The sequence below is a fragment of the Thamnophis elegans genome, chromosome 8 (assembly GCF_009769535.1).
Source record: "Thamnophis elegans isolate rThaEle1 chromosome 8, rThaEle1.pri, whole genome shotgun sequence".
In the NCBI taxonomy this organism is placed as follows: domain Eukaryota; kingdom Metazoa; phylum Chordata; class Lepidosauria; order Squamata; family Colubridae; genus Thamnophis; species Thamnophis elegans.
The window spans coordinates 51,927,638-51,953,313 of record NC_045548.1 but is presented as its reverse complement, the minus strand read 5'-3'; the positions used below and the strand labels follow the sequence as shown (position 1 = coordinate 51,953,313).

Below are 25,676 nucleotides of genomic sequence, written 5' to 3'. Positions count from 1 at the left end.
TATCTATCTATCTATCTATCTATCGCACATTAATACCAGCTTAGTTATTTAAATTTAATTTCATTCTAGCATGCAAAATTGAGTTCAGCAATTAAACTTGGAGGCGGAGAAGCAAGACTGTTGACTGACAAAACAGAAGATGCTGCTGCTTTAATAACATCTAACACTTGTGTGATTGAAGTAGGATCTACAAACTCTCAACCATCACTTTCTATCTTGGACAAAAAATGGATTGATAATATCACAGCTGCCTTGCAAAGGTGTGGCTTACTGTTTATAATTCATATAGAAAACTGCGGTGTCATCAACATCTTGTGATATGGTGCAAAATTAAAAACATAAAGGAAGTATTCATCTTACACCATAGTTTATTAACTTGTGCAAAAAAGTACTATTTGAATTTGATTAAGTTTTTTTTTTCATTTCATCACACAATTTGCTCCAAGTATTCTAGATTAGATTTTATTGTATTTAGTATGAATTGTGACAGTTTTTGCTATGTAACCCACTATCAGTTGTACGGTGACATGTATTTTTACAGAAGAAAATTTTGAAATGTTTTAAAATAAACTTTGAAGATGACAGATAGGTTGACATTGTAAGGTTCCATGTAACTTATTAAGGTTCCTGTAGCCTCCTGTAGCCTGAAAATATGTGCTCATGTACTATCAAGGCTTTGGATATAATTGTCCAATTATACGTAACCCCCACCCACCCCAATTGGTTGATTAAAAGAAAGATCCATGGTGGCGCAGTGGTTAGAATGCAGTGCTGAAGGGCTAAGTTATTGCTCACTCCAGGAGTACAATTCTGAGCGGCTCAAGGTTCACTCAGCTTTCCATCCTTCTGAGGTCGGTAAAATAAGGACTCAGATTGTTGGAGGCAATATGCTGACTCTGTAAACTGCTTAGAGATGGCAGTAGAGCACTATATTAACCAATTACAGGAAATAATTTTTAATTTTTTTATGAGAGCCCTTAAGTTTTAAAAACTGGCACAATTGGGAATTGTAGACTTAAAACTACACATTAAAAATGAATCCATTCCCTGTATTCCAAGAAAGCATTTTAAAGAGTAGGGAAAGATCTAGCAGCCTACATGAATGTTTTGTGGCTATTCTGAATTCTGTGTGAAAGTCTGTTTTTAAATATTTTTCTGGATATTTTTAGATGAATGATACTTTTTTGATAGCACATTTTATTTCTGTTAGGAAGAACTACAGAACAATCTCAGAGGCAGAAATCGGTTTAGCGGTTATTTTTGCATCTACAGAAAAATACTGCAATCCTCAAATTTCACCCAGTGGAGGTAACAAAAATACTTTTTTCCACTTTGTTTTATTCTTTATTTTGTTTAAGAAATTGATATTTAGTCAATAACACTAGGGTGGCTGTTTACCTGTTTTACTAAATTGCAGCTTGGTTTTATTTTTAAATAATGTACCATACAAAAGTAATTTTCCTCCCCCCCCCAAATATTACTGTCTTTCTCTCTTCTAATCCCCCCCCCCATGAATTTACTCAACAAACTATGCCTAAGCAAACCATGCTTAGCCTAATTTATAAAAACAATCCTTGTGAACCCAATCTTTTCATGCATTTGCATTTTATTTCTAGAATGTAACCAGAGAGTCCTTTTTTCTGTGTTTATGCATTGTGTAACCCCTTCCAAATACTTAAGAGAGCAGCACAACTAAAATTCACTACATATAGCAAAAAGTGAGTTTTGAATTACCAAATCCCATCAGCATTGACTAACCTCAGAGAGAATTTCTGAAATCATTTCTAATTTCCTTCCCTATAGATTTGATCTTTTGGACACACCTTTTTGTTAAGTGTTGAGTGTTAAGTGTTAAGATGTCCAATGCAAATGATCACATTTACTGGGGCCCATTATTTGCCTGTGTTTAAGGTAATAAAACCATGGGCTACATCACACCTGCATTATCATTACCTCATAGCAAGCTTCATATCTGCATCAGTACAGCATACCAGTATGTTGTACTGATGCAGATATGAAGCTTGCTATGATTTACAGTAATAGTAGTGGACTTTATTATTGATGTTTTGATTTATGTTGGGAACTGCCATGAGGTTGTGGGTTTCAAATACCATAATTTGTTAGATTTATAATCTGCTTTTCCTTCAGGAACTCAAGGCAGTATTAAGACTAAGATACACTTTATATATAGAACAAAAACATCATTGGGAATAATAGGAATAACATTTAATATTTTTTACTTAGTAACATGTAGACATTCTGTATTCTGTAGAGCAAATATGAATGTAAATATTGTGACATAATACTGTATATAAAAATAAGCATAAACATTAGAATTATATGAATTTAATTAGCATAACTCTGATGAAATGGTTGTTAATTTTGCCTTCATATCTAAATTTCAGATATAAAAACTGCTACCCTTGCATCCCAACTAAGTCAGTCTCAGAGTGTGGCAGTGGAGGAAACAACAATGCCTTCCAACCAAGAGGACATCAGTGCATTTGTAGCTGACACAGAAATGGATGAAGTGATGGACACATTACTGTAAATTATTATTCTGATTTTTTTTAGTTGCTTGCAAAACTATAATTTCCTACCTCTTCAGTAATTGCTGAAATTGGGGGCATCTTATATTGTGTGTGATTTAGCGTAGTGTAGAAACTTTGGTGAATGGACTGGATTGGATCGGATTGGAATGGAATGGAATAGAATAGAATAGTTGGAAGGGACCTTGGAAGTCTTCTAGTCCAACCCTGTACTCAGGCAGGAAACCCTATACCATTTCAGATAAATGGTTGTCCAGTCTCTTCTTAAAAACGTCCAATGTTGGAGCATTTACAACTTCTGGAGGCAATTTCAAATGATTGTTTTAACAATTAAGTTGCTTATTAAGGAGAATCAGGTTGTGTGGTTCATTCAACCCAGACTAACTTGGCTGAGATGGGCAGTTATAGAATATGAGTAAATAAATAGTCAGTTATGGATGGACATCTAAGTATACAAGTAAGCAAATAAGACCTTTTTTTAAAAAAAAATAGCAACCTATACTTGGAATGGAATATTAATTGGATTATATTTAAATACATGTATTTTATTCTGTATTTTTATATACCCTTTACACACTAGGTAATTAAACAAAAGTTTTAATTGTTTTGAATATCACATCTTTGAAATAGCATGCAAGCATACAATCTTAAATAGTAGCCTTTTTCTCATATTAAATAATAGGAAAACATTAAAATCATTGAGGGTCAGTAAAGAGGCAAATAGGGATAAGACTTCAAAATACCCCACAGTTTTGTATTGTGTTAACATTTTCTTAGATGTCAAAACAATTTGGAATTCTTCAGCTCGAGGAGTGTGCTTACCTCAGTTTTGATTAATAATTTTTTTTCTAAACTGTTTGCTTTTACAGTATGGAATTATCACAAGATGAAAAAAAGCCTGTAACCCAGTCACAGGGCATAATGACTGTTAGGGAGACTCCAGAAGGAACAGGTAGTGTAAACCGAGAAAGAATCCTGCCCCAGCTAAAGAAGTCACACGGAGCTGATTTTGCCAGTCTAGCATGTTTATCTTCTGAAATTTCAAGTCGTAGCAGGAACAGAGAGGAAGATTCACAACAACTCAATTCAATTAAAAATTACTTTCAGACCACTGTTAAAAAAAGGTACATTAATTCTTTTTCTCATAATGGATTCTTAAGGGTTAAAAAAGTTCTCTTTCTTAACCTGTATTTTTATGTTAGTTAACTTAGTTCCTAAGATTTTAAAGGGAGCTGTACATCAGGGCACTTAGGGCAGCAAAAAGATCTCATATTGCCACCTTGGTTGCGTCCGCTGAGTCCCGCCCAGCCGCCCTGTTTAGGATAACCCGTTCCCTCCTAAATAGGAGGGATACGGGCGAACCCTTGCAGGGTAGAGCTGAGGATTATGCCCAATTCTTACCGGACAAAGTTGCTCGGTTTCGGGGGGATTTGGACTCCATTCCCGCAGTTCCAGCCATGGCACAAGAGGATGAATTAGTAGATCACTCCTGGGTTGAGTTTCAGGATGTTGCCCCCGGGGATGTGGACAAGGCCATGAGAGCTGGGAGTGCCTCCACCTGTGTACTGGACCCATGTCCCTCCTGGCTGGTTGCTAACAGCAGTGAGGTGACACGAGGCTGGATCCAGGCGGTTGTTACGGGATAAGATACCATCAATACGCGGACGATACACAGCTGTATCTGTCCGCCCCGTGCCAACTCAATGAAGCGGTGGACGTGATGAACCGGGGTCTTGAAGCCGTTAGGGACTGGATGAGGGCTAACAAACTTGTACTCAACCCGGAGAAGACCGAGTGGCTGTTGTGTTTCCCTCCCAATAATTCGACCACTGTTCCAACACTCAGGCTGGGGGGTCAAATTTTACACCCCTCAGAGAGGGTTCGCAACTTGGGAGTCCTCCTGGATTCACAGCTGACATTCGACCATCATTTGACGGCTGTGACCAGGGGGGCATTTGCCCAGGTTCGCCTGGTACGCCAGTTGCGACCCTACCTGAACCGGGAGGCTCTCACAACAGTCACTCGGGCCCTTGTGACCTCTAGGCTGGAATACTGCAATGTGCTCTACATGGGGCTGCCCTTGAAGAGCATCCGGCGGCTTCAGCTAGTCCAGAATGCGGCCGCGCGAGTGATTGTGGGTGCGCCTCGGTTCGCCCACATAACACCTATCCTCCGCGAGCTGCGCTGGCTACCTGTTGATCTCCGGGTGCGCTTCAAGGTGCTACTTACCTCTCACAAAGCCCTTCATGGTAGTGGATCTGCGTACTTGAGAGACCACCTCCTGCCAATTACCTCCTTGCGACCGATTAGATCGCATAGATTGGGCCTCCTCCGAATTAACTTAGTTCCTAAGATTTTAAAGGGAGCTGTACATCAGGGCACTTAGGGCAGCAAAAAGATCTCATATTGCCACCTTGGTTGCGTCCGCTGAGTCCCGCCCAGCCGCCCTGTTTAGGATAACCCGTTCCCTCCTAAATAGGAGGGATACGGGCGAACCCTTGCAGGGTAGAGCTGAGGATTATGCCCAATTCTTACCGGACAAAGTTGCTCGGTTTCGGGGGGATTTGGACTCCATTCCCGCAGTTCCAGCCATGGCACAAGAGGATGAATTAGTAGATCACTCCTGGGTTGAGTTTCAGGATGTTGCCCCCGGGGATGTGGACAAGGCCATGAGAGCTGGGAGTGCCTCCACCTGTGTACTGGACCCATGTCCCTCCTGGCTGGTTGCTAACAGCAGTGAGGTGACACGAGGCTGGATCCAGGCGGTTGTTACCGCCTCGCTTCAGGAGGGGCACTTCCCCGCCGCACTTAAAGCGGTGGTGGTGAGACCCCTCCTGAAGAAGCCATCTTTGGATCCAGCTGTTCTTAATAACTATCGCCCAGTCTCCAACCTCCCCTTTATGGGGAAGGTTGTTGAGAAGGTGGTGGCCCTCCAGCTCCAACGGTCCTTGGAGGAAGCCAGTTATCTCGACCCCTTCCAGTCAGGCTTCAGACCTGGTTACAGCACAGAAACCACTTTGGTCGCATTGACCGATGATCTCTGGAGAGCCAGAGATGGAGGCCATGCCTCCATCCTGGTTCTCCTTGACCTCTCGGCGGCTTTCGATACCATCGACCATGGTATCCTTCTGCGACGACTGCGGGAGGTGGGGGTGGGAGGCACCGTTTTGCGGTGGTTCTCCTCCTACCTCTCGGACAGGTCGCAGTCGGTGTTAGTTGGGGGGGAGCGATCGACCCCTAGGCCCCTAACATATGGGGTGCCGCAGGGTTCGGTCTTATCCCCCCTGCTATTCAACATCTACATGAAACCGCTGGGCGAGATCATTCGGAGGCACGGGATAAGATACCATCAATACGCGGACGATACACAGCTGTATCTGTCCGCCCCGTGCCAACTCAATGAAGCGGTGGACGTGATGAACCGGGGTCTTGAAGCCGTTAGGGACTGGATGAGGGCTAACAAACTTGTACTCAACCCGGAGAAGACCGAGTGGCTGTTGTGTTTCCCTCCCAATAATTCGACCACTGTTCCAACACTCAGGCTGGGGGGTCAAATTTTACACCCCTCAGAGAGGGTTCGCAACTTGGGAGTCCTCCTGGATTCACAGCTGACATTCGACCATCATTTGACGGCTGTGACCAGGGGGGCATTTGCCCAGGTTCGCCTGGTACGCCAGTTGCGACCCTACCTGAACCGGGAGGCTCTCACAACAGTCACTCGGGCCCTTGTGACCTCTAGGCTGGAATACTGCAATGTGCTCTACATGGGGCTGCCCTTGAAGAGCATCCGGCGGCTTCAGCTAGTCCAGAATGCGGCCGCGCGAGTGATTGTGGGTGCGCCTCGGTTCGCCCACATAACACCTATCCTCCGCGAGCTGCGCTGGCTACCTGTTGATCTCCGGGTGCGCTTCAAGGTGCTACTTACCTCTCACAAAGCCCTTCATGGTAGTGGATCTGCGTACTTGAGAGACCACCTCCTGCCAATTACCTCCTTGCGACCGATTAGATCGCATAGATTGGGCCTCCTCCGAATTCCATCTGCCAGTCAGTGTCGACTGGCAACTACACGGAGGAGAGCCTTTTCAGTTGCAGCTCCGACCCTTTGGAACGATCTCCCCGTGGAGATTCGTACCCTCACCACCGTCCAGGCCTTCCGCACAGCCCTTAAGACCTGGCTAGCTCGTCAGGCCTGGGGATAAGATCACAACCTGCCCCCTCCCGAATATTGAATGAATGTTGTGTACTATTTTATTCTTATGTATTGTTTTATGTTTATTGTTTCGTATTTCCCCCTCCATTATTTTATGTAAGCCGCCCTGAGTCCCCTCAGGGAAAAGGGCGGCCTATAAGTATTAATAAAATACTAAAAAATACTAAATTTATTCCAATATTGGTTATTACAGAGTGATCGGGGCTTGGTAGAATTTAGAATTGGTCTTGCTTGTAAAGCAGGATTAAATGTAAACACCTCCTTGTTGAAATATCCATAGGCCCTGTAACTGTACCTGTTCAATTATCTATTGTTGACTAGAAAGATATTTTAAACTAAGGCCAATTTTTCAGTCTCTTTTTTTATTTTAAGAGAAAGGAATGAGGAATTAGAAACACCATTATCAAAACATGCAAAGATGGATAAGAAGTCATCACAGTTTTCCCATCAAACACCATCTGTACCTTTTTTGCTACGGGAAAATAATGTGGATTCTCAAAAAGGACAGCGTGCAGCAACACAAGGAGTAAGTGACTCAAACTTGGACTCAAGAAAATCTTCAGTAGTGGAAAATAACAAGTTAAAGCAAACAGGAATGAAAAGTATCCCCCTTGAAATGCCTGCATCAAAGAAGAGAAAGAAAATAGAGGATCCTGTGGAAGATGAAGCTTCTTTAGAACTTGTATTTGCAAGCCAAGAATTGGATCTAGAAGAGAATATAGGAGAACAGGATGCAAAAAACACTCAGAATGCAAAGAAGAAAGTGAAATTGGATCTTAAAGAAACCACTTTAAGAAACACAGAAACAAAAATAGAAGCCACTAGATTTTTGGTAAGACCTGCTTTTCCTCATGGGATCTATACATATATTAAGTCCTTCAAATTGCAGACATTTTACTATATTAATCAGTTAGCATTTAAATAATTTCCTTTCATATATCTATTCTTGCATGTAATACCTTAATTTTGTTCCACAATGTAATTTAATTAGCAATTACATATTTGCATTCCGGGGAAGCACACAAATGCACATACACAAAATATCACCTTGTGGTAATCGTCAAATAAATCTAAGCATCTTAAATCGCAGTAGTAGCAGGTGCAATAATTCAAGCTTTTTTTCTGAATTCATAAACTTAAGTGTAGGCTGATTTTCTGTCTTAAAATGCTTGTGGACTTTTAAAAAAATGATTATTTAAAATAGGAAAGATTCTTATAATTATTTTTCAATGGAATAGTTCAAGATTGGGGAACTTCATGAGAAAGAAGAGGAAGTCAAACTATTCTCCAAAGCACCTGAGAGTAGGACAAGAAGCAGTGGATGGAGACTAATCAAGGAGAGAAGCAACTTAGAACTAAGGAGAAATTTCCTGACAGAACAATTAATCAGTGGAACAACTTGCCTCCAGAAGTTGTGAATGCTCCAACACTGGACATTTTTAAGAATGGATAACCATTTGTCTGAAGTAGTGTAGGGTTTCCTGCCTAAGCAGGAGGTTGGACTAGAAGACCTTCAAGGTCTCTTCCAACTCTTGTTATTCTAATTTCTAAATTAGTGATGATCAAAACATGGGCAGCTTTAGAAAGGGTCTGAATGCATTCATGGACTATACTTATGGCATAAATGGTTATACTTGAATTGTTACTACTACTACTAGGATCAGTGAATCCTGGGTTAGTAAAGGAAGGATGCCTAAATAAAAGCAAATACCTGGTTTTTGTTTTTTTTAAAGAGTTGGGGATATATCTGCTAGGCCTGAATAAGCCTGACTGTTCTCAGGTTTATGATATAGTTGCAATTGCAGCAACTTTTAAGTCAAGTTTCTAATAAATGAAAGCTAACTTTTTATATTATCCTTTAAAAATCCAAAAGTATCTTGTTTGTAAAGTGAAGAAGGGGGAGAGAGAATCATGGTTATACATGAGCTACGATACATGAAAGAAATCCTCTTGGGAATATAGGATGATGACTCACACATTATAGAAGAGTTTGGAAAACTCAGGTTAAGTTACATCCATTGTTGGTTTTAGCAGTTGATTTTAACTCAGCCTACCCATAGGATTAGGTGTGGACAAAATGGAGGAGGGGGTGCTATTTATACCTGCCAGGATCTTTTAATGGAAAAGTGGGATATAAACCTAAGTGATAATACTAGGACAAACACAGATTTTCTACAAATACATAGAAGTAGCCCTCGATTTACAACAGTTCGTTTAGTGACTGTTCAAAGTTACAACTGAAAAAAGTGATTTATGACCATTTTTCACACTTATGACCGTTGCAGCTTCCCCATGCTCAAGTGATTTACATTTGGATATGACTGGTTCATATTCATGATGGTTGAAGTGTCCTGGGGTCATGTGATCACCTTTTGTGACCTTCTGACAAGCTAAAGTCACTTAAATATTTTCACACTTAACAACATACATTCAATTGTGGTCATAAGTCAAGGGCTATCTGTACAAATATATCTTTCCATTAAACAGGGAAAAAATGAGGAATCCCTTCCAGCAGAAACCCAGAAAGAAGAAATCAAAGAAGAACCACCAGAACCTGTAAGAATTGACTCAGATCTAAGGATTATATTCATGTTTATCTCAAGCTACGTCACAGGGTTATGGTGAAAATAAAATTGCACAGCTGTGTACGGTGCCTTGAGCTTTGGAGGAAGGTGGGATGTAAATACAAGAAATAAGTTTAGTAAAAGGTGAATATAGAAGGGAAAAATATTTTTAAATTAAAAAAGACTTAAACTGTTAAGCAAAACTTTTAAAATAACTGTTTCTTACCAGTGGTGGGATTCAAATAATTTAACAACCGGTTCTCTGTCCTAATGACCAGGTGGGTAGGCGGGGCTTAGTAGTCATGTGACCGTGTGAGCGTGGCCAACTCAACATTACTCAGGTCGATGGGCACTTTGCCTTAGCTGTTACAATGTAATAAGGGTTAACCGGAGAGGCAGTTTCTGTAAGCAGGGCAATAAAGATTAAGCTAGAAACAACACTAGAATGTTTCATTCCTGCCTTCCTACAGGATTAGCCCTGTAAAGCGGAAAAAAACAAAAGAAGATTTCTTCCAACAACCGGTTCTCTGAGCCGTTTAGAAAGTTAAGAACCGGTTCTCCCGAATAGGTGCGAACTGGCTGAATCCCACCACTGTTTCTTACCCATAACATTATTGACAGTAGCATGAAGAAAATAGGTCATGTGGTTTCTGCCTCTTTGACTCTTTCATGCTATTAATTACTAGCATTGATGATGTTTCCTAGTTTGGGTATTGAAACATCTGCAAGAAAAAAAAAACCAAGCTCAGAGACCACCAAAAACTCTTCATTTCAAACCTTAGCTACAAATATTCTCCTTTTTTGGCTCTTGCTGCTATTTGTCAGGCTATCAAACAGTAATTATTCCATTTGAGAATTTGGAGTATAAAAGAAGATCCATTTTATTTTATTTTTCATAGGAACTGTTGGGAGATTTAAAAAAAATGTCTATTAGAAAGAAAAAGTTGAGACTAATAGATCAGAGGTGACTAATCAAGAGCCTGAAGGGTTACATGTAGCTTCCCAAATCTGAAAGACTCCCTAATTTGTACCAACATTGATGGTTGCTTCCCTTTTTACATCTAAAATATGTAATATTTTTATGTCCCAATTGTTCAAAAGATCAAGAATTGTCAGAGTGACTTTGTCACACAATGCTGATTTTCTTTAAAGGAAAAAAACCTGTTTATATTTGATGAATTAGTTAATTAGGAAGTTTTCATAGCACATGATTCTTATATAAGTTCACATTGTTTGAATTTTTCATAATAAAATGGGTTTCATTACAAAATTTGGGGAAATATTGATTTGGGATATAAACCCAAAAATGGGAGGGCATACAGTATTTCTGGTAATTTCATTAATGATAGAGAAGTTTGATTAGAGTACCTCTACTAATTGTTCTTCCTTTCTCTCCCTAAATAAGAATCCAGGTAAATGTGGAGATGTTTCAAGCTATCTCCCTAATAAACTTTTGCTAATGGAATTTAGATCATTGGTTGTTACTCAACCAAGGAATATCAGTCCTCAAGCAAATTCAGACTACGGACATCTGAGCAACTTTAAAAAATTTAAAAAGGTTTGTATATTGTAACAAGGGTGTCTTATTCAGAATATTATTTTTTAAGAATGTTTGTTTAATCCTGTTTTATTCCTCTCTTGATTTTGCATGTGGACAATTAGTAATTTTTAAAAAGTATTTGCCTCCTTTTTATTTTCTGAATGTTTGAATATGCAAAAGTGTTTTGAGATATTGCTGTGGGTGCTGCTGACGTATACAGGAGCTTTAGTGAACAAATAAGTTCTCATAAATAAGTGAAGTTCCCACCATAACATTTGTAGAGGCCTCACTCAAAGAAATTTTAGGAGTTTTCTGTTTTAAAAAAGGCATTGTATTGCCTACAATGCAGGATAAGTTTTGGGACTCAGCTGATCTATTGTCAGAGACACAGTCCTGGGATGAAGAAAATTTGAAAGAATAATAAATCTTCATAGACGGTTTTGTCCAAATTACTCTAAGGGCACAGCATAAAGTCATCCCGGAAGTCATTAAAAAAAAACCAAAACCTCCAGAAATTTTCTTGTCTTTGTTGCCTTGACTAAAATCTCTAATTCTACCACCAAAAAAAATTATAGGTAAAAATGGGATTAATAGGAGATTATCAGGGTGGAAATCACTGTTCACTAAGAAATTTCACTAAGTAAATTGCCAAAGAGCCTTTTGACAGCTGTCAGACTACATAATTTGTTTTAAAAGTATAACTTTTGAGTCACAGATTAATGCTGTTATATCTGGCAGAAACCAAATACTGCCTACTACAACAAGAACCTAATACAGGTAGTCTTCAACTTAAAACCATTCATTTGGTGGATGTTCAAAGTTACCACACCACCGAAAAGATTGATTTATGATCATTTTTAACATGGCCGTGGCAGCATCCATGGTCATGTGATCAAAATTCAGATGCTCGGCAACAGATTCATATTTATGACAACTGCAATGTCCCTGACTCATGTGATTAACTTTTGCAACCTGACAAGCAAAGTCAATGAGGAGGCCAGATTCACTTAACAATCATGATACTAATTTAGCAGCCACAGAGATTAACTGAATGACTGTATCAAGAACTGTTGTAAAATGGGACAACATTCCCTTAACAATTGTCTTGCTTAGCAACAGAAATGTTGGGCTCAATTATGGTTGTTAAATCAAGGACTACCTGCACCCATGATGGCAAACATATGACAGGCATGCCACAGGTGGCACGCAGAGCCCTCTCTGAGGGCATGCGAGCTGTCGCCCCAGCTCAGCTCCATTGTGCATGTGTGTGTGTCTCCTGCCGGCCAGATGATTTTTGGGTCTCTGTTGTGCATGCGTGGGCAAATGAGGAAAATGTGCACACATGCACAGGGAGCGCGCACATGTGAGGGGGCAGGGGGGAGTGCGCACATGTGGGGAGTGTAGAGTTCCTCCCCATGGCCCGCTTTTGGTCCCAGGAAGCTGCAGGGAGAACTAGGAGGCTCAAAATGGGACACGGGGGTCGCGTATGGGGGGGGAGCGCAGGAGGGGGTGTCACATGAATGTGCAGGGGGAGGGGAATGGGTGTCATGCACGCATTGCATTATGGGTGCGGGCACGCATGCCTACTGTTGTGCGTGGGCGTGCGTACTTTGGCATGCGATGACAAAAAGATTAGCCACCACTGACCTATACCATATATCACGCTTGAAATATTTTTTTTCTGATTTAAGAAGTGTTTACGATAAATGGGAAACGTGCCTTAGAAAACCTTCCTGACTCAGAACATGGATGATTTACCATAGCAAAAGAAAGCTTTATATCATGGAGAGTATTATCTGTCTATCAGCTGAAGCTGAAATGTGAGTAATTCAGCAAGACAGTAATCCCAAACTAACAAGCAGGTCTACAAATGTTTTGTAAAGTTAAGTCCAGGCCTAGATCTCATAGAAATTTGTGCTAGGGCCAGCAATTGAGCAATTCATACTAGAAAACCTTGAAATATTATTGCTTGAAATGCTGCAGCATTGGGTTATGGTCCCAAATTCGTACATGAGAGCTGTTGGAGTGATTAATTTTTCATCCTGTTATTTGTTGTATTGGATTACTTTGTTTAAGAAATAAATGAAGCAAGGTACAAATTTGCATTTATTTTCTTCTGCTTTCAAACAATGGGCAGTAATTAATATTTCTGTTCACATGGATATGCTTTTTCCCCCCTGGACAGATAGCTTATCCTGGGGCAGGAAGGCTGCCAAACATTATTGGAGGATCAGATCTGATAGCTCATCATGCTAGAAGAAACCCTGACATGGAAGATTGGTTGAGACAAGAAATGGAGGTAGGAAATACAAATATTTTTTTAAAAATCTAATATAAACACCACTGACATTGTTAGTGCTTAAAATATTTTGCAAAAAAAGTTGTTTACCATGATAAAAGGATACAACTTTATAGCACATATGTGTAGAATATTGATTTCTCACCTTGTTTTTCACCGTCTCCTGTATTCTAACTTTTCTCTGAGAGTTTAAAGTGTGTGTGTGTACTGTGTTTCCCTGAAAATAAGACAGTCTTATTTTAGGGGAGGCTTATAAGCACTTGGCCTTATTTTTGGGGAGGTCTTATTTTTGAAGTGCAGGAGGCGGCGAGCATGACCACCACATGGCTGCTGCTGTGTTGCAATATTTTCTGGAGGGCTTATTTTCGGGGAAGGATTATTTTAGCTCAAAAGCCCGATTGGGCTTATTATCCAGGGAGGTCTTATTTTAGGGGAAACAGGGATGTGTATATATTTGTTTTCATAGATTATATATAGAATATATATAGTATTTACTTAATTATGCTCCCACAACTAGACTAAGCTGAAAGAGAGTTTAGAAGCCCTAAGCTGTGTGGTTCAGTAAGGACTTAAAACAAGCCTCTAATTTAGGATCACTTTTTAAAGTTATTGATAATTTTATCAATAAAATATTGTTTTAAATACTGTAAATCAGGAATCTCAGACAACACGTGCTCAGAGACTAGATTGATTCTTGAGTGTGCCTGATCTAGGCACCTCAGTGCTGTTTGATACAATGTTCTCTGAGAAAACAGCAAATCTCAACTATATAAAAGATCCTTGAATATGATTGATGTTTATGTGCATGATTCTTAGAGATGTACTTGCTGTGATTAAGAATTCTTAGGAACCCATTTTATTTATTACATTTATATGCTCTCCATCTTGCTATCCAAAGCAACTCTGGGCAGCTGGCAATACAATAAAAATAATTATAAACATAAGAACTATTAAAATTACAAGAACTAAAAAACACACTTTGAAAAATCTATAGAATTTTGTTTTTATTAAACCCTTATTCTTTCTGAACACAATAGAACATTGAGTGCAATTATTTGAATCTTTGATGTACACAACATGCAAGGATGGCATGTTGGCATAGAAGAGGTATTGTGAAAAATCAGAGGGAGCTTATGTGATCCTTCCCTGCGCTCCTTCCTTTCCTCAACCTTAGGAAAGGCTTGATATTGCCTATTTTTGCAGTAGGAAGGAAATATGGTGAACAGAAATAGCATTGTGGTTGTACAGCATAGGATATTATTTATGAATGATTCTATTTAAAATTTATAGGAAAAATCCTTGCTACTCGTTCTTAAAGAAACATTCATTTTTTTCTAGGAGCAGAATTGTCAAACAAGAGAGGAGTCACTTGCAGATGATCTGTTCCGGTAAGAAACTTATTTTTAATAGAGGAGTCAGTGACACTTTTCTTCAGAGCAGTTTAGTGAAATGACACAATTCCTCTTTTTTTTGTCCTGATGAACCAATAATGATCAGCGTTATGTAAGTAAGTTTGCCTATGTAAATAAATATATGAAATGTGTAGCTGTTTCTTCAAACCAAAGATTTTTGGGCATGTATGCTTTTAGAAGGAAACTCTTGATTATTTTTTTTCCTTACTGATTTTCCCTTAATTTTTGGTACCATTTTGTTCTCCATTAAGTGAATTGGGGCTTTAAACCTCTATAACTATTCAAGTATGAGTAGAGAAGATAATTTCCTGTATGACAATTCACTGGCTAGCTAATTGGGATTCCACACTATTCCAGAGTATTAAAGCAGTCACCATAAATACCGTATTTTTTGGAGTATAAGACGCACCTTTTTCCCTCAAAAAAGAGGCTGAAAATCTGGGTTCATCTTATACATTGAATACAGCATTTTTTGCCTCCCGAAACCCTGCCCCCTTCACCAAAATAGCCATTCATAGCCTTTAGGAGCCTTGCAGAGTGCTCCTGGAGGCTGGGGAGGGCAGAAATGAGTGAAAAACGTGCCATTTTGTGCCCCCTTCCAGCTCCCAGGAAAACTCTATAAGCTTCCTAAAGGCTATCCGTGCCTTTTTTTGATGAAAAACTGGCCCATTTTTTGCGAAAAATTGGCCATTGTTTGCTCGTTTGGGGGGGGGGGGGCATGGCCACCCCCCAGAAGCACTCTACAAGCCTTTTAAAGGTTATTCATGCCCCTTTTTTGAAAAAATATGGGCCCGGTTTTGCAAAAAATGGGCCATTTTTGAGAGGTCTGCAGAATGCAAAAACTTTTTTTAAAATTTGCCTCTTCAAAACCTTGCTGCGTCTTATCCTTCAAACAATACGGTAGTTTTTTGTTTTCTTTGGAATTTTACATGTTCCTGGACAATAGATGTAGATCTGTGCTTTGGAAAGATAAATTATGTTCAGTTTTATGTTGAAATTATGAAGGATATAATATATGAAACTTGTGAACTAAGTCCAACCGTCCTTGAGTACTGTTGACCCTCATCTAAATCTAAGCAGTTAGAGCAGATTAGTCTCAACCATTTGTTGAAAAGATTCTTGTGCATAGGCTATAGCAGTGTTGGAGAACTTTTTCAGCACCGAGTGCATGCACGCACGGGAGCTCCAGAAACCAGAAGAGCAGCTCCCTGGCATATGCGTGCCAGTCACCTGGTCTTCTGGATTCTGGGAAGCATGTGTGTGTGAAGACTAGCTGGCCTGTGCGCATGCGCATAATGGAAACCAGAAACTGAGCCTCATGGCGTGTACATGCGTACCAAGGAGCTGCTATTCCAGTTTTTGGTGCTCCCGCATGCATGAAGACCAGCTGGTCAGCGTGCTGGAACCCGGAAGACCAATGGGCAACGGCTTGGTGTGCCCGGAGAGATAACTTTGTGTGCTATTTCTGTCACGCGTGCCAGAAGTTCGCCATCACGGGGCTATAGCAATTAATCAGTTTAATTGAACTTTCATGTATAGATCTGGTATTTTTGTTCTTTTGTGCCTGAGAGCACCCAATGTGACCAGCCCGTATGGTTTCATCATGTTGGTCAAACAAATATTTCAGGAGAAATATTGATAAACTTCCAATGCTTGTTTACTGCCATTCTTCTGCTTCTTTTTAATGATCTCAGATATTCCTCCAGGCCTCCTGTTTTGTCCTGGGGACAACTTTGTAAGATTAGTTAGGCCATTCATTTATGGTAGGATTGAAGTCACCCAGGATCCTTTATGGCTTATATGGGGATTTTAATAAGTAACCTGTTTAACTGTAGTCAGATTTCCTCATTGCTACATTACTTTATCTCATTTAATATTTTTGTATGGTTTCTTATTACTTTATTCCTTTATAATTGTCTCATTTGTTAGTCAATTTAAGGTTCTATTTATTGAACACGACATAAATTTTAAAGATTTCTTAAGTAATCTGTATTTACATACTTTTTCTTAATTTACAGGTATGATCCGCGAATAAAAAGAAGATAATTGTACCTCTAATTGCTGGCTAGTAATAAACTGCAGAATCAAAGAGTTACTTTATAATCAAACACATCTGCTGAAAATGTGACTTTTTAAAAAGAATGTTTCTGTTTATAAGAAAAAGAACTTGAGACCTCTCCAATTAGTGATGGATCCAAAACAAGCCAATTTTCTTGTAGGCTTTGAAATATTAACCCAAAGGAAAATATTCAACATCCAGTCTGAGCCAGAAAGGAATTTTAAGCTTCCTGCATTTGCATAATTTTCAAGCCTCTTCCAACCTTGTTACTATTTACTGAAATTCTCCCACCTACATTTGTGCTGCATGTTGGGTACAAGGAATTGTGGGAAATGTAATTTTCCCAGCCTAGAAAACCCATTGAATAGCACTGAGAACCTTGCTTTCAATATTTCCATTAAATACACCATTGTAGCGTGTGATGAAAACTAGTGGATGAGGGGGAGTCCACACAGCTGTTCTTAGAGTAACTAGAAAGTTTAATGAGAGAGGCATAGGAAAAGACAGATGGTTCTGAAAGTATTGCCATTCACCTATAGCAGTGATGGCAAATGTTTTCGGCACCGAGTGCCCAAACTGGAACGTGTGCGCCAGAGCACCAAAAACCCAAAGACCAGCTGTCCGGCACGCATGTGTGCGCCAGCCAGCTGGTCTTTGGGTTTCCAGTGCTCCGGCACAGGTGAAGACCAGCTGCCCGCCATGCATGCGCACACCAGAAACTAGAAGAGCAGCTGGCAATGATGTGCTGGCCCACTGAGAAGGCTCTGTGAGCCACCTCTGGTACACGTGCCGTAGGTTCACCATCATGGACCTAAAGGATTGTGGGTACAAGATACTGTATTGTGCTGATATTAGAGATTTCATCTAAACAATCTGGGAACAAATCTTGAAAATACCAAGCTTTTAGTAGCATTCCAACATAGGAAAGTTATGGTTTTGGTTTTTGCTAACAAGCTATTTGCTCGTTGTCAGATACTGAACTTAATATATTTTATGCTTTTAGAATTCCATTTCATGCCACATTTTAAGAACTTTCTATGAAAGCCTTTTTTAAAATAAAAAATAAAAAGAAATGGAGATACCACATTTTTAAAAGGCAATTTTGAAGTTTGTGTTTAATTTATGCATTGCAACTATTTCTATTTATAAAAGATGGCCCTTTTAATAAGTCACATTTATTAAACATAAGTGTAAACTAGATGTTACAGTCTAGTCCCTGTAATATTTAACTCCTTTAAACAGTTCTAAGAAAAAGATCCTGATCGGGGAATTAGAAGTAGGATGTGCTTCAAATTCCTTTCACAATGGAGTTTCTGCCTACTCAAATATGCTATAAAAAGGTTTTTTTTTAAAAGTATATTTTAACTTTAGGAGTCTTCACTGTCAAGTTGAATCACTCCAATATAGATTTGCACTATATACTATGCTACATACTATGGATAAATGAATATTTTGTTGGTTTAGCTGAGTTATTTTCAACTGGAGAATCATACCACAAAGCAGACATTTGTGTAAGCTAACCAATAAATGTTTTCTCTGAGGAAATGTGCCTTTTTCCAAAAGTGTCCTGTTTATGGTATATGTTTTCTAATCTGAAGAAAGAAAAGAAATAATTTTCAGATGTTGATTACTTCACATTAACATATATCATCTTCTAAATAGTAAAAACAAGTAAATGCTAAAGCAAAGATTGAGAAAGTCTCCATTTGTTTTAATGCAACAATTCTTTGATTTGCAGAAAATTTAGCATCATGGTAAGGATAGAATCAAACATCGAATGATTATATGTTATTTTTAAAAAATCACCAGCCTGAAGAAGTGTACTAATGAGCTAGGAGTGCAAAATATTAATCAATTTCCCATGTGGATATGAAGACCTTTCCTAAGCTGGTATAATAATTGGATTGATTTTCCAAGCATTTTTCTTTCATACCCCCAATTATTTGAGATCATTCTCGTTTATCCATTACATTTTTCCAATCTCTGCAGTAACTTAACATTATTTATTTAACGTGTTGAGAATATAATTGTCTAAAACCTATGTATAGAAACCATGGATTTTTGAAATTGCTGGATAGGTATGTTTTATTTCAGAGAATCACATTTTTTCCCTTCATTTCAAGTTCCTCTTTATTGCTTTAAAATAACTGTGAGAAAGCGAGTGCTATATTATCCTGATACCCTATGCTTGAGTCTGATAATAAACATCAATTAAAAGAAACCCCAATGCAGAAAAGTAAGGGCTGAAGCAGCTGTAATACAAATAGATAATTTGGAAACTATTCAAAGAGAAGGCAAGCCCCAAATTGCTGTTTTCTTATGGAAGTGACGGAATTGACCCTATTTGGCCTTTCTGCTAGCAGAAATGCAGATGGGTTGACTCTTCTGAGAGAGGCTAGGTCCGTTGAGTCAGTTTTCTAGCAAAGTTAATAGCCCTCTTTTGCTATAAAATATTGATGCAATAGGTTGCTGAATATCAAGTATTATTTTCTAATAGGTTTCCTTTCAAACATGATCTTTTTTTACAGCTGTTTTTATTTTTAATTTATCCTAAGCACAATTTATCCTGAGTAAATGCTGGTGAAATTTTAATGATAATTTTTTAGGGGAGGAAAGGAAAGGAACACTGAGAATACCATAACTTCATTGTACTACATACAAATAACCTCCAGGCTTTTTGCATATATACAACAGCAGTTGAACTGTGTAATTAATAATGTAATTCTCAGATCAAAGAGCAAACAAGAAAATAGAAAAGTATCATTTTCTAGTGAAAAGCAAAGTTTTTAAAATCTATTTTCTATTGACTTTTTTATTGGAATTATTCATACAACACGTGGTGGTATGAATTATGGCTTCTTGGCTACTTTCACAGTATGCTACAGCATGCTACAAACAAATAAAATTGTCAATGTGTTGTGAGATTGCTATATCTTCCTTTTAGCAAAAATCAACTAGAAAGACAAATCCATAAAACTGCTAGCATGTATATTTTCTCAAAATATTTTTATATCTTCTATAGCTCTCACTGGCTCATACTCTCACTCGCTCACCTCAATTACTGAAATACCTTTATGCTGCTTACAGGTTAGGATTGCTGTTTTCCTTGTCTATATGAAAGGCAGAGTTCAGGCAGAAAAGGCAGCACTGATCAGAGGCAAGATCGAAGTGGGTGTCCTGAGAAGGCTTCTGGAGAGAATGCCTCTTCTCCTTCATTGCCTTCCCAAGCAGGAAAGCTGTTGCCAAGCATACATTTAAAGTAGCCATGGACAGTTTCAAGTAGAATTCACTTAAAACAGGGTTGGGCTGCTGGGGGTTCACAGGGGTTCGGGAGAACCTCTAGCTAAGATCCTGTGCAGTTCGGAGACCCCCAAATCTCACTCCTGGCTGGCCCCGCCTACCCTGCCCCTCCCAGGAGTCCTCATGCGGCCGTTTTGGATGCAGAGAAGTGCAGGGCACACATGGAGACTTGGGAGGGCGAAAAATGGGCCTACCAGAAGTTTGGGAAGTTTCCGGCCTCCAGAGCCTTAGGGAACCATTTTTGCCCTCCTGGAGGCTGGAGGAAAGCCTCTAGAGCCCGGGAAGGGCAAAAATGGCCCCCTGCCGAGGTGCAACCGGGTAGAGAATCCCTTGCTAAAAATTATGAAGCCACCCCTGCTTAAGTGTTTGGAATAAAGAATGCTTTCAAACCTGATACATGGCTGAGCTTGGCAATCAAGGTGGCTTCATTCTCTTAAATTTATATTGAAATTAAACCATATCCATAGGTGGGTTTTTTTTATGACAAATGCCTTGAGCAAAGGCTCAAATGCAACAAACATCATGGTTCTTTCCTCAGCAGGGGACTGGAAATATTCCTGGAGATTTCATCCTCTTAGACATTCAAGAAAGGCTCGTTTCTCTGTATAAATTGGTAAATTCTTAAATTAATCTCTGTCTCCAGGAATCAACCTATATTCATCCAAGACATTGAGCTTGTTCCTCATCAGGGCATTCTTATACAGACTCTTTTTATTTAAACTTTTGGGAAGAGAAGAAAAGCTCAGTGTCCATCGTGGAGATATCATTTAAGTTCTTGACAGTTCTGATCTGGAAGAAGAGCATGTTTCACATAACTCTGGTGAACCAGAATATCTAAAATTGCTACCTGCTTCTTACTTTCTACTTCTAGAAACCTTGAATATCATTCTTATTTCAAAACATAGGCAGGACTTAGGCAAAATATAAGATAGATTTAATGATGTGTGTTGTCTTTCCAGATACTTGTAGTACAGTATCGACATTTGAAACTTCAGCATCACAGGAATTGTACCCACCAATAAAAGAAAGGAGTTTTCTCAAGCAAATTGGAACTAGTGTTCAAATACATCATTTACATCCCGTTCTAGATTATTTTAAGAAACTATGTTGAAAGAAATATATGGGTAACATAACTGCTGCTAGAGGAAAGTAGCTAATCTTTCTACTGTTCTCAGGTCTGTGCAGTTTAATGATGTCATTTTCTCCTTCAGATATACTTGAATCTCTAGACACACATACTTTTATTATTGTAATTTAAATTAATGTATCAGGCATGCCTATAAGGAATTAACAGCAATTAGAATAAAGAACATTGCTTTGCAATTCCATATCTTTCCAAAAATACTCTATGCAATTAATTGCTTTTTAAAAAATCAATTTAATTTTCATTTATGTCAAATCACTACATAAATTCTTGGCCCAGGTTTCAGTAAGTAGCATTTCTTCAAAATCTTTAAATTCGTATTGAATAATCAATAATAGCATAGTGAACTTCAGTTATATAATTGTCTAGGGAAATGGCTTAAAAATGGAAACAATGTAGTTCATAATCACATTCAAGTTTGAAAACTTCCATTGTATAAGGTTAATGAAGCTCATGTGAGTTAGCTGTTTTAAACTTCTTAAAGTGTTGCAAAACAATTGATCATAATAATTGGATGTTCTCTCTCCCTCTCCTCCATATAAAGTTCATTCTCTTTATAACTTCATAAAGTCTTACTCTGCCTAAACATAAATGCACATTGGGCATGCCAGCCACAATGTAATAGCAACATTACACGCAAATGAGGGTTCATACATCATAGTAAGCTTAGCTGTAAGGTTGTTTTAAATGCAGACATGCTTACATATCCAGGCTCTACCTATCAGAATATTATGTTTGTAGTTTGATTAACCTAGAAGGTTTAAATTGAAAGGCTGCCAACAATTCAAAACCATTTGTTTTCCTGGTTTCTGCAAAGCAGGCAAAATATATTTCTATATTCCCATCACATTTTGCTTTACTAACCAAGAAAGCCATGAATGGCTTTTCAGCTGCAAATGTTATCAGTCACTATATGCATTTTTTTCTTGAATTATATACAACTTCACATGGCTTTCATGCATTCATTGTGGGGAATTTTGCAGATTCTTGCTAATTTAATGTGCTAGTAGTTTATCATCATCCTTTACCTGGATTGCAGGTATTCCCATCTTGAGCCTTTATTGGGTGTTCGTTGTTCCATTGGGAGCAGAAAGGGTTGATTTCAAAAAATTTATTGGCACGGCTTTTACTTCATTCTTCTTTGCATAAATTGCTATTTGTGCATAATAAGGGATTTGAGGCAGTGGTGTGGCCTTAAAAAGTTTTAATGCTTGCAGAGATTGATTGTTCTCAACTTGTGTGAACGAAGTGCTTAATAGCACCTGTAGACCTAAGCGCTAACTTCACTATGTGATTCCATGCAGGTTCCAGGTGCCTTTAGAGTGGAAAAATACCCTAAGATGTTAAATGCAGTAATTTCCTTTGATTTCCAGAATAGGTGGGTGGCTTTTCTAACAAAGACCAGGATTTTAGATTTTTCAAAATTCAGAAGCAGGCAATTTTAACTGCAATACCAAAATAATGCTGCTGTTGCTCTTTTTAGCATTATGATAGTTTATGATCAGTAAAAAGTAGTATAGGGATTTTGTACCCTGGTGGTTTAGATACATAGAAACCTGGATTATGAAAGTCTACCACTGAACTGAGGTGCAAATCCTACACACTCCTTTCTGAACACCTATTGGGTCAGAAAAGGACTCTTGGATATTGCACCTTGTTCTTAGGGTGGTGATGGAATATTTCTGTATCAGAAAGAGGAAATGCCTGTCAAAAGTTGGCTTCTAATTTTTCCCCAAAGGGCATTCCTGGAAATTGAATCAAAGGCATGTCTATGGAGATTCTCATCAAGGTCATAGCTGTTCCAAAGAAGACATGAAGAAGCTTGTTGGATGAGAAGTGCAACATCTTCAAGAAGAGTCAACGGCATGCTTAAAATCTAGAAAGGCCGTGAAGAGGGTGGAGTATATTTTTGTGCAAGGTAGTAGGGCACCAAAATGCAATCCAGGTAAGGAGGGCTTGGACAATGATAAATCACTGCCTGAAAATCCAGTTCTTTTCAATTGGACTGACCCCTCTAATTTTAACAGACAATTTTTTTCTTCTTCCTGAAAGCGGCTGAAGAGCAGACATTGGCATTATAAGGCTTTCTATGATTCCTAATTTCTTTAGGATATGACCAAACCGAACAACTGCTCAAAGAATAAGGGATGTGAAGTTTCAGATTAAGTTAATAGTATGTTCTAACATTGCACGTGTTGGATTGGATTAATAAGGATATTTCGGAACCAGCAAGCTCTTTCCAAAATCTAACTTCCTGAGCTGTGAATAGCATTTTTCAAAGCTAGCAACAAAGACATCTTACCAAGGCAGATATTCCCAATTCCCATTAACTGAGAAAACCTACCCGTGACCATGTGGTGACAAGGGATCAAAATAATTTTGCATGCATTATTATTATAAATTCTACAGGAAAATCAGATCTGCTTACATTCTGCTCCTGGTACATAGATAACCAGGAAGGCCATAAAATTTCTAAACCCTTTATCAGTTCAGTAGCTGAATTCATTTAATACATGCTACCTTTTTTAGGTGTGTTGTGTGTGTGTGTGTATGTATGTACGTATGTATATGTACATACATATACTTCATAGATTGCAATAACTTAATTTACACATGCACATGTAATCAACACATCATTGTAGTAAAATACAGTATGTTACATATTTATCTGTTTTATCTTTGTTATCCTAGTATTTTATCAAATTTGGCTGATCATTTACCAAAAAACAGCATTGCTTTCTTTGATTTGCTAGTATATATGATTGTGAGAGGAGGGTTTATATATCTTTCAGATTTATGTAACTGCCCCTCTCCTGAATGTGTCTCTGGGCAGTGTACAACAACAACAACCAAAAAAACAATTAAATCAAGTCTTAAATAATCATTAAAAAAATTAAACCAATAAAAAGCAATTACATGTAAATATAAATAGACCATTGGAGAATGCTCCAAAATCTCACACAAAATACAGCCATTTTGCAGCTTCCGTTTCCATGAGATCCCTAAGCCTATTATAAATATAACACCTAATATTGTAATATATGATTTTGATACTTTGGCTCTAAGTTTCTACTTAACACTATGACTTCCAGTAGTATCAAACTCACAAATACTGTGATTCTTTTTACTGGAGGAGAATCATAGAAAAATATGGATTTCTGCATTGTACCACTGAACTGCTTAATCTTAATGTTATTTATAAGATCCCAATTTTATTTTGTAGTAAGTTGAGGGCAGTACACTAAAAGGCATGAAATAGATGTATTAGGTACCTGCAAGGATTAAGACACACACATAAATATGCGACAAAAAAAATCTTATCCCCACCCAGTGGTGGGTTCCGGATTCCATGCAACCAATACGGTTGCAACGGGACACGGTGTCCTCCATATGAATGTGCACACACATGTACCATGCATGCATATGCACACGTCTTACCATCCAGCAACGACTCCATGAGCCTCCAGCTGCTCAGTGGAGCGTTGCGCAGGCGCTGTATGAACAGTGCATGGAAGCGCTGAAGAGACAGGTAAGGAGCGCGGGCAGGCCCTCTGGAGCACCATACCGGAACGGTACCCGGTGCTCCGGGGCCTACTGCCTGTAACCCACCACTGTCCCCGCCCCATCTTGGCTATGAAAAGGATATTTCCCCTATGTCAAATTGAATGAAACATTGAAAGAAGAGTTTTGGCATGCAAGCACTTCTATGAGTTAAGTGCTATTCTGGTTTATGATCATTTAATAATATAATAATAACCATTAATTTAGGGTAATCCTTCATAAGGAAAATATGAAAAATGGATTGTAAATGGTATTCCAACAAAGTAACTTAACCACATTCAAATTCATTTGTTGCTTCCAACCAAATTGATTTTCTATTATACTGAAAGGTTCTGCATTAAACTATTTAGGAAAGATAATAATTAGAAATAATAATTAGAAAACTGTAAGAATGTAGTGGTTTATAGTCAAATTTGGACAGGTAGTGTTCTTTAAGTCTTTGAAGGAACAGGGTAACAAACTAAAAGATTAGTTTGTTACCCTGATCTGCCAGGTAAATGATAAACTTAAAAAGCCAACAACTGATTTGAAGGGGCCCTCTTTAAAAATATTAAAATAGTTTAATGAACCTTGACAGTTTCTTTATTGGGTGTTTTACAATGAATTTAACTTGTGTATCTCCAACACTGAGGCTACTAATTTGAGTTTACAACAGTTCTGATACAAATTGATAGAGACAAAATGTAAAAAACAGAGGATGAGTTTTTTAAAAAGTTTATGTACGAGAGGGAAAAGACAAATCTTTGGAATGCCATGCTTTTATTTAAAATTATTGGCAACCCTGAAGTTTATCCCTACAATGAAAAATAGGCAGTCTTTAAATGTTGGACATTCATTTAATCCCACACTCAATTTAATCCAGAATTACTATGTTATATACTCCATAATATACACAAGGGTAAAGTGAATTAAAAGTAAATGCTTTTTATTCTTGCCAACTTTTATATTTAGAGTATAATTGCTTACCAATTCCAGTTCCACATATTTTATATATTAGCATAAATTACATTTAATTTTTCCTCCATATTTTACCAAATA

General features: G+C 38.3%; 1 protein-coding gene across 2 annotated transcripts in view; it reads left to right on the top strand.

Moving 5' to 3' along the window:
- Window positions 1–17,240, top strand: part of NBN (nibrin) — a 36,328-nt gene extending 19,088 nt beyond the window's left edge. The window contains exons 7-16 of one of the 2 annotated variants that reach the window (XM_032223178.1): window positions 70–260; window positions 1,211–1,308; window positions 2,406–2,547; window positions 3,419–3,673; window positions 7,132–7,591; window positions 9,247–9,315; window positions 10,729–10,881; window positions 13,049–13,162; window positions 14,501–14,550; window positions 16,593–17,240. In XM_032223178.1, coding sequence (XP_032079069.1) covers window positions 70–260; window positions 1,211–1,308; window positions 2,406–2,547; window positions 3,419–3,673; window positions 7,132–7,591; window positions 9,247–9,315; window positions 10,729–10,881; window positions 13,049–13,162; window positions 14,501–14,550; window positions 16,593–16,620 — 1,560 coding nt within the window. In that variant the 3' untranslated portion in view covers window positions 16,621–17,240. Of the gene's footprint in view, window positions 1–69; window positions 261–1,210; window positions 1,309–2,405; window positions 2,548–3,418; window positions 3,674–7,131; window positions 7,592–9,246; window positions 9,468–10,728; window positions 10,882–13,048; window positions 13,163–14,500; window positions 14,551–16,592 lie in introns of those variants that run through there. The other variant, XR_004255904.1, reaches the window with a different exon arrangement.
- Window positions 17,241–25,676: the final 8,436 nt, after the last annotated feature.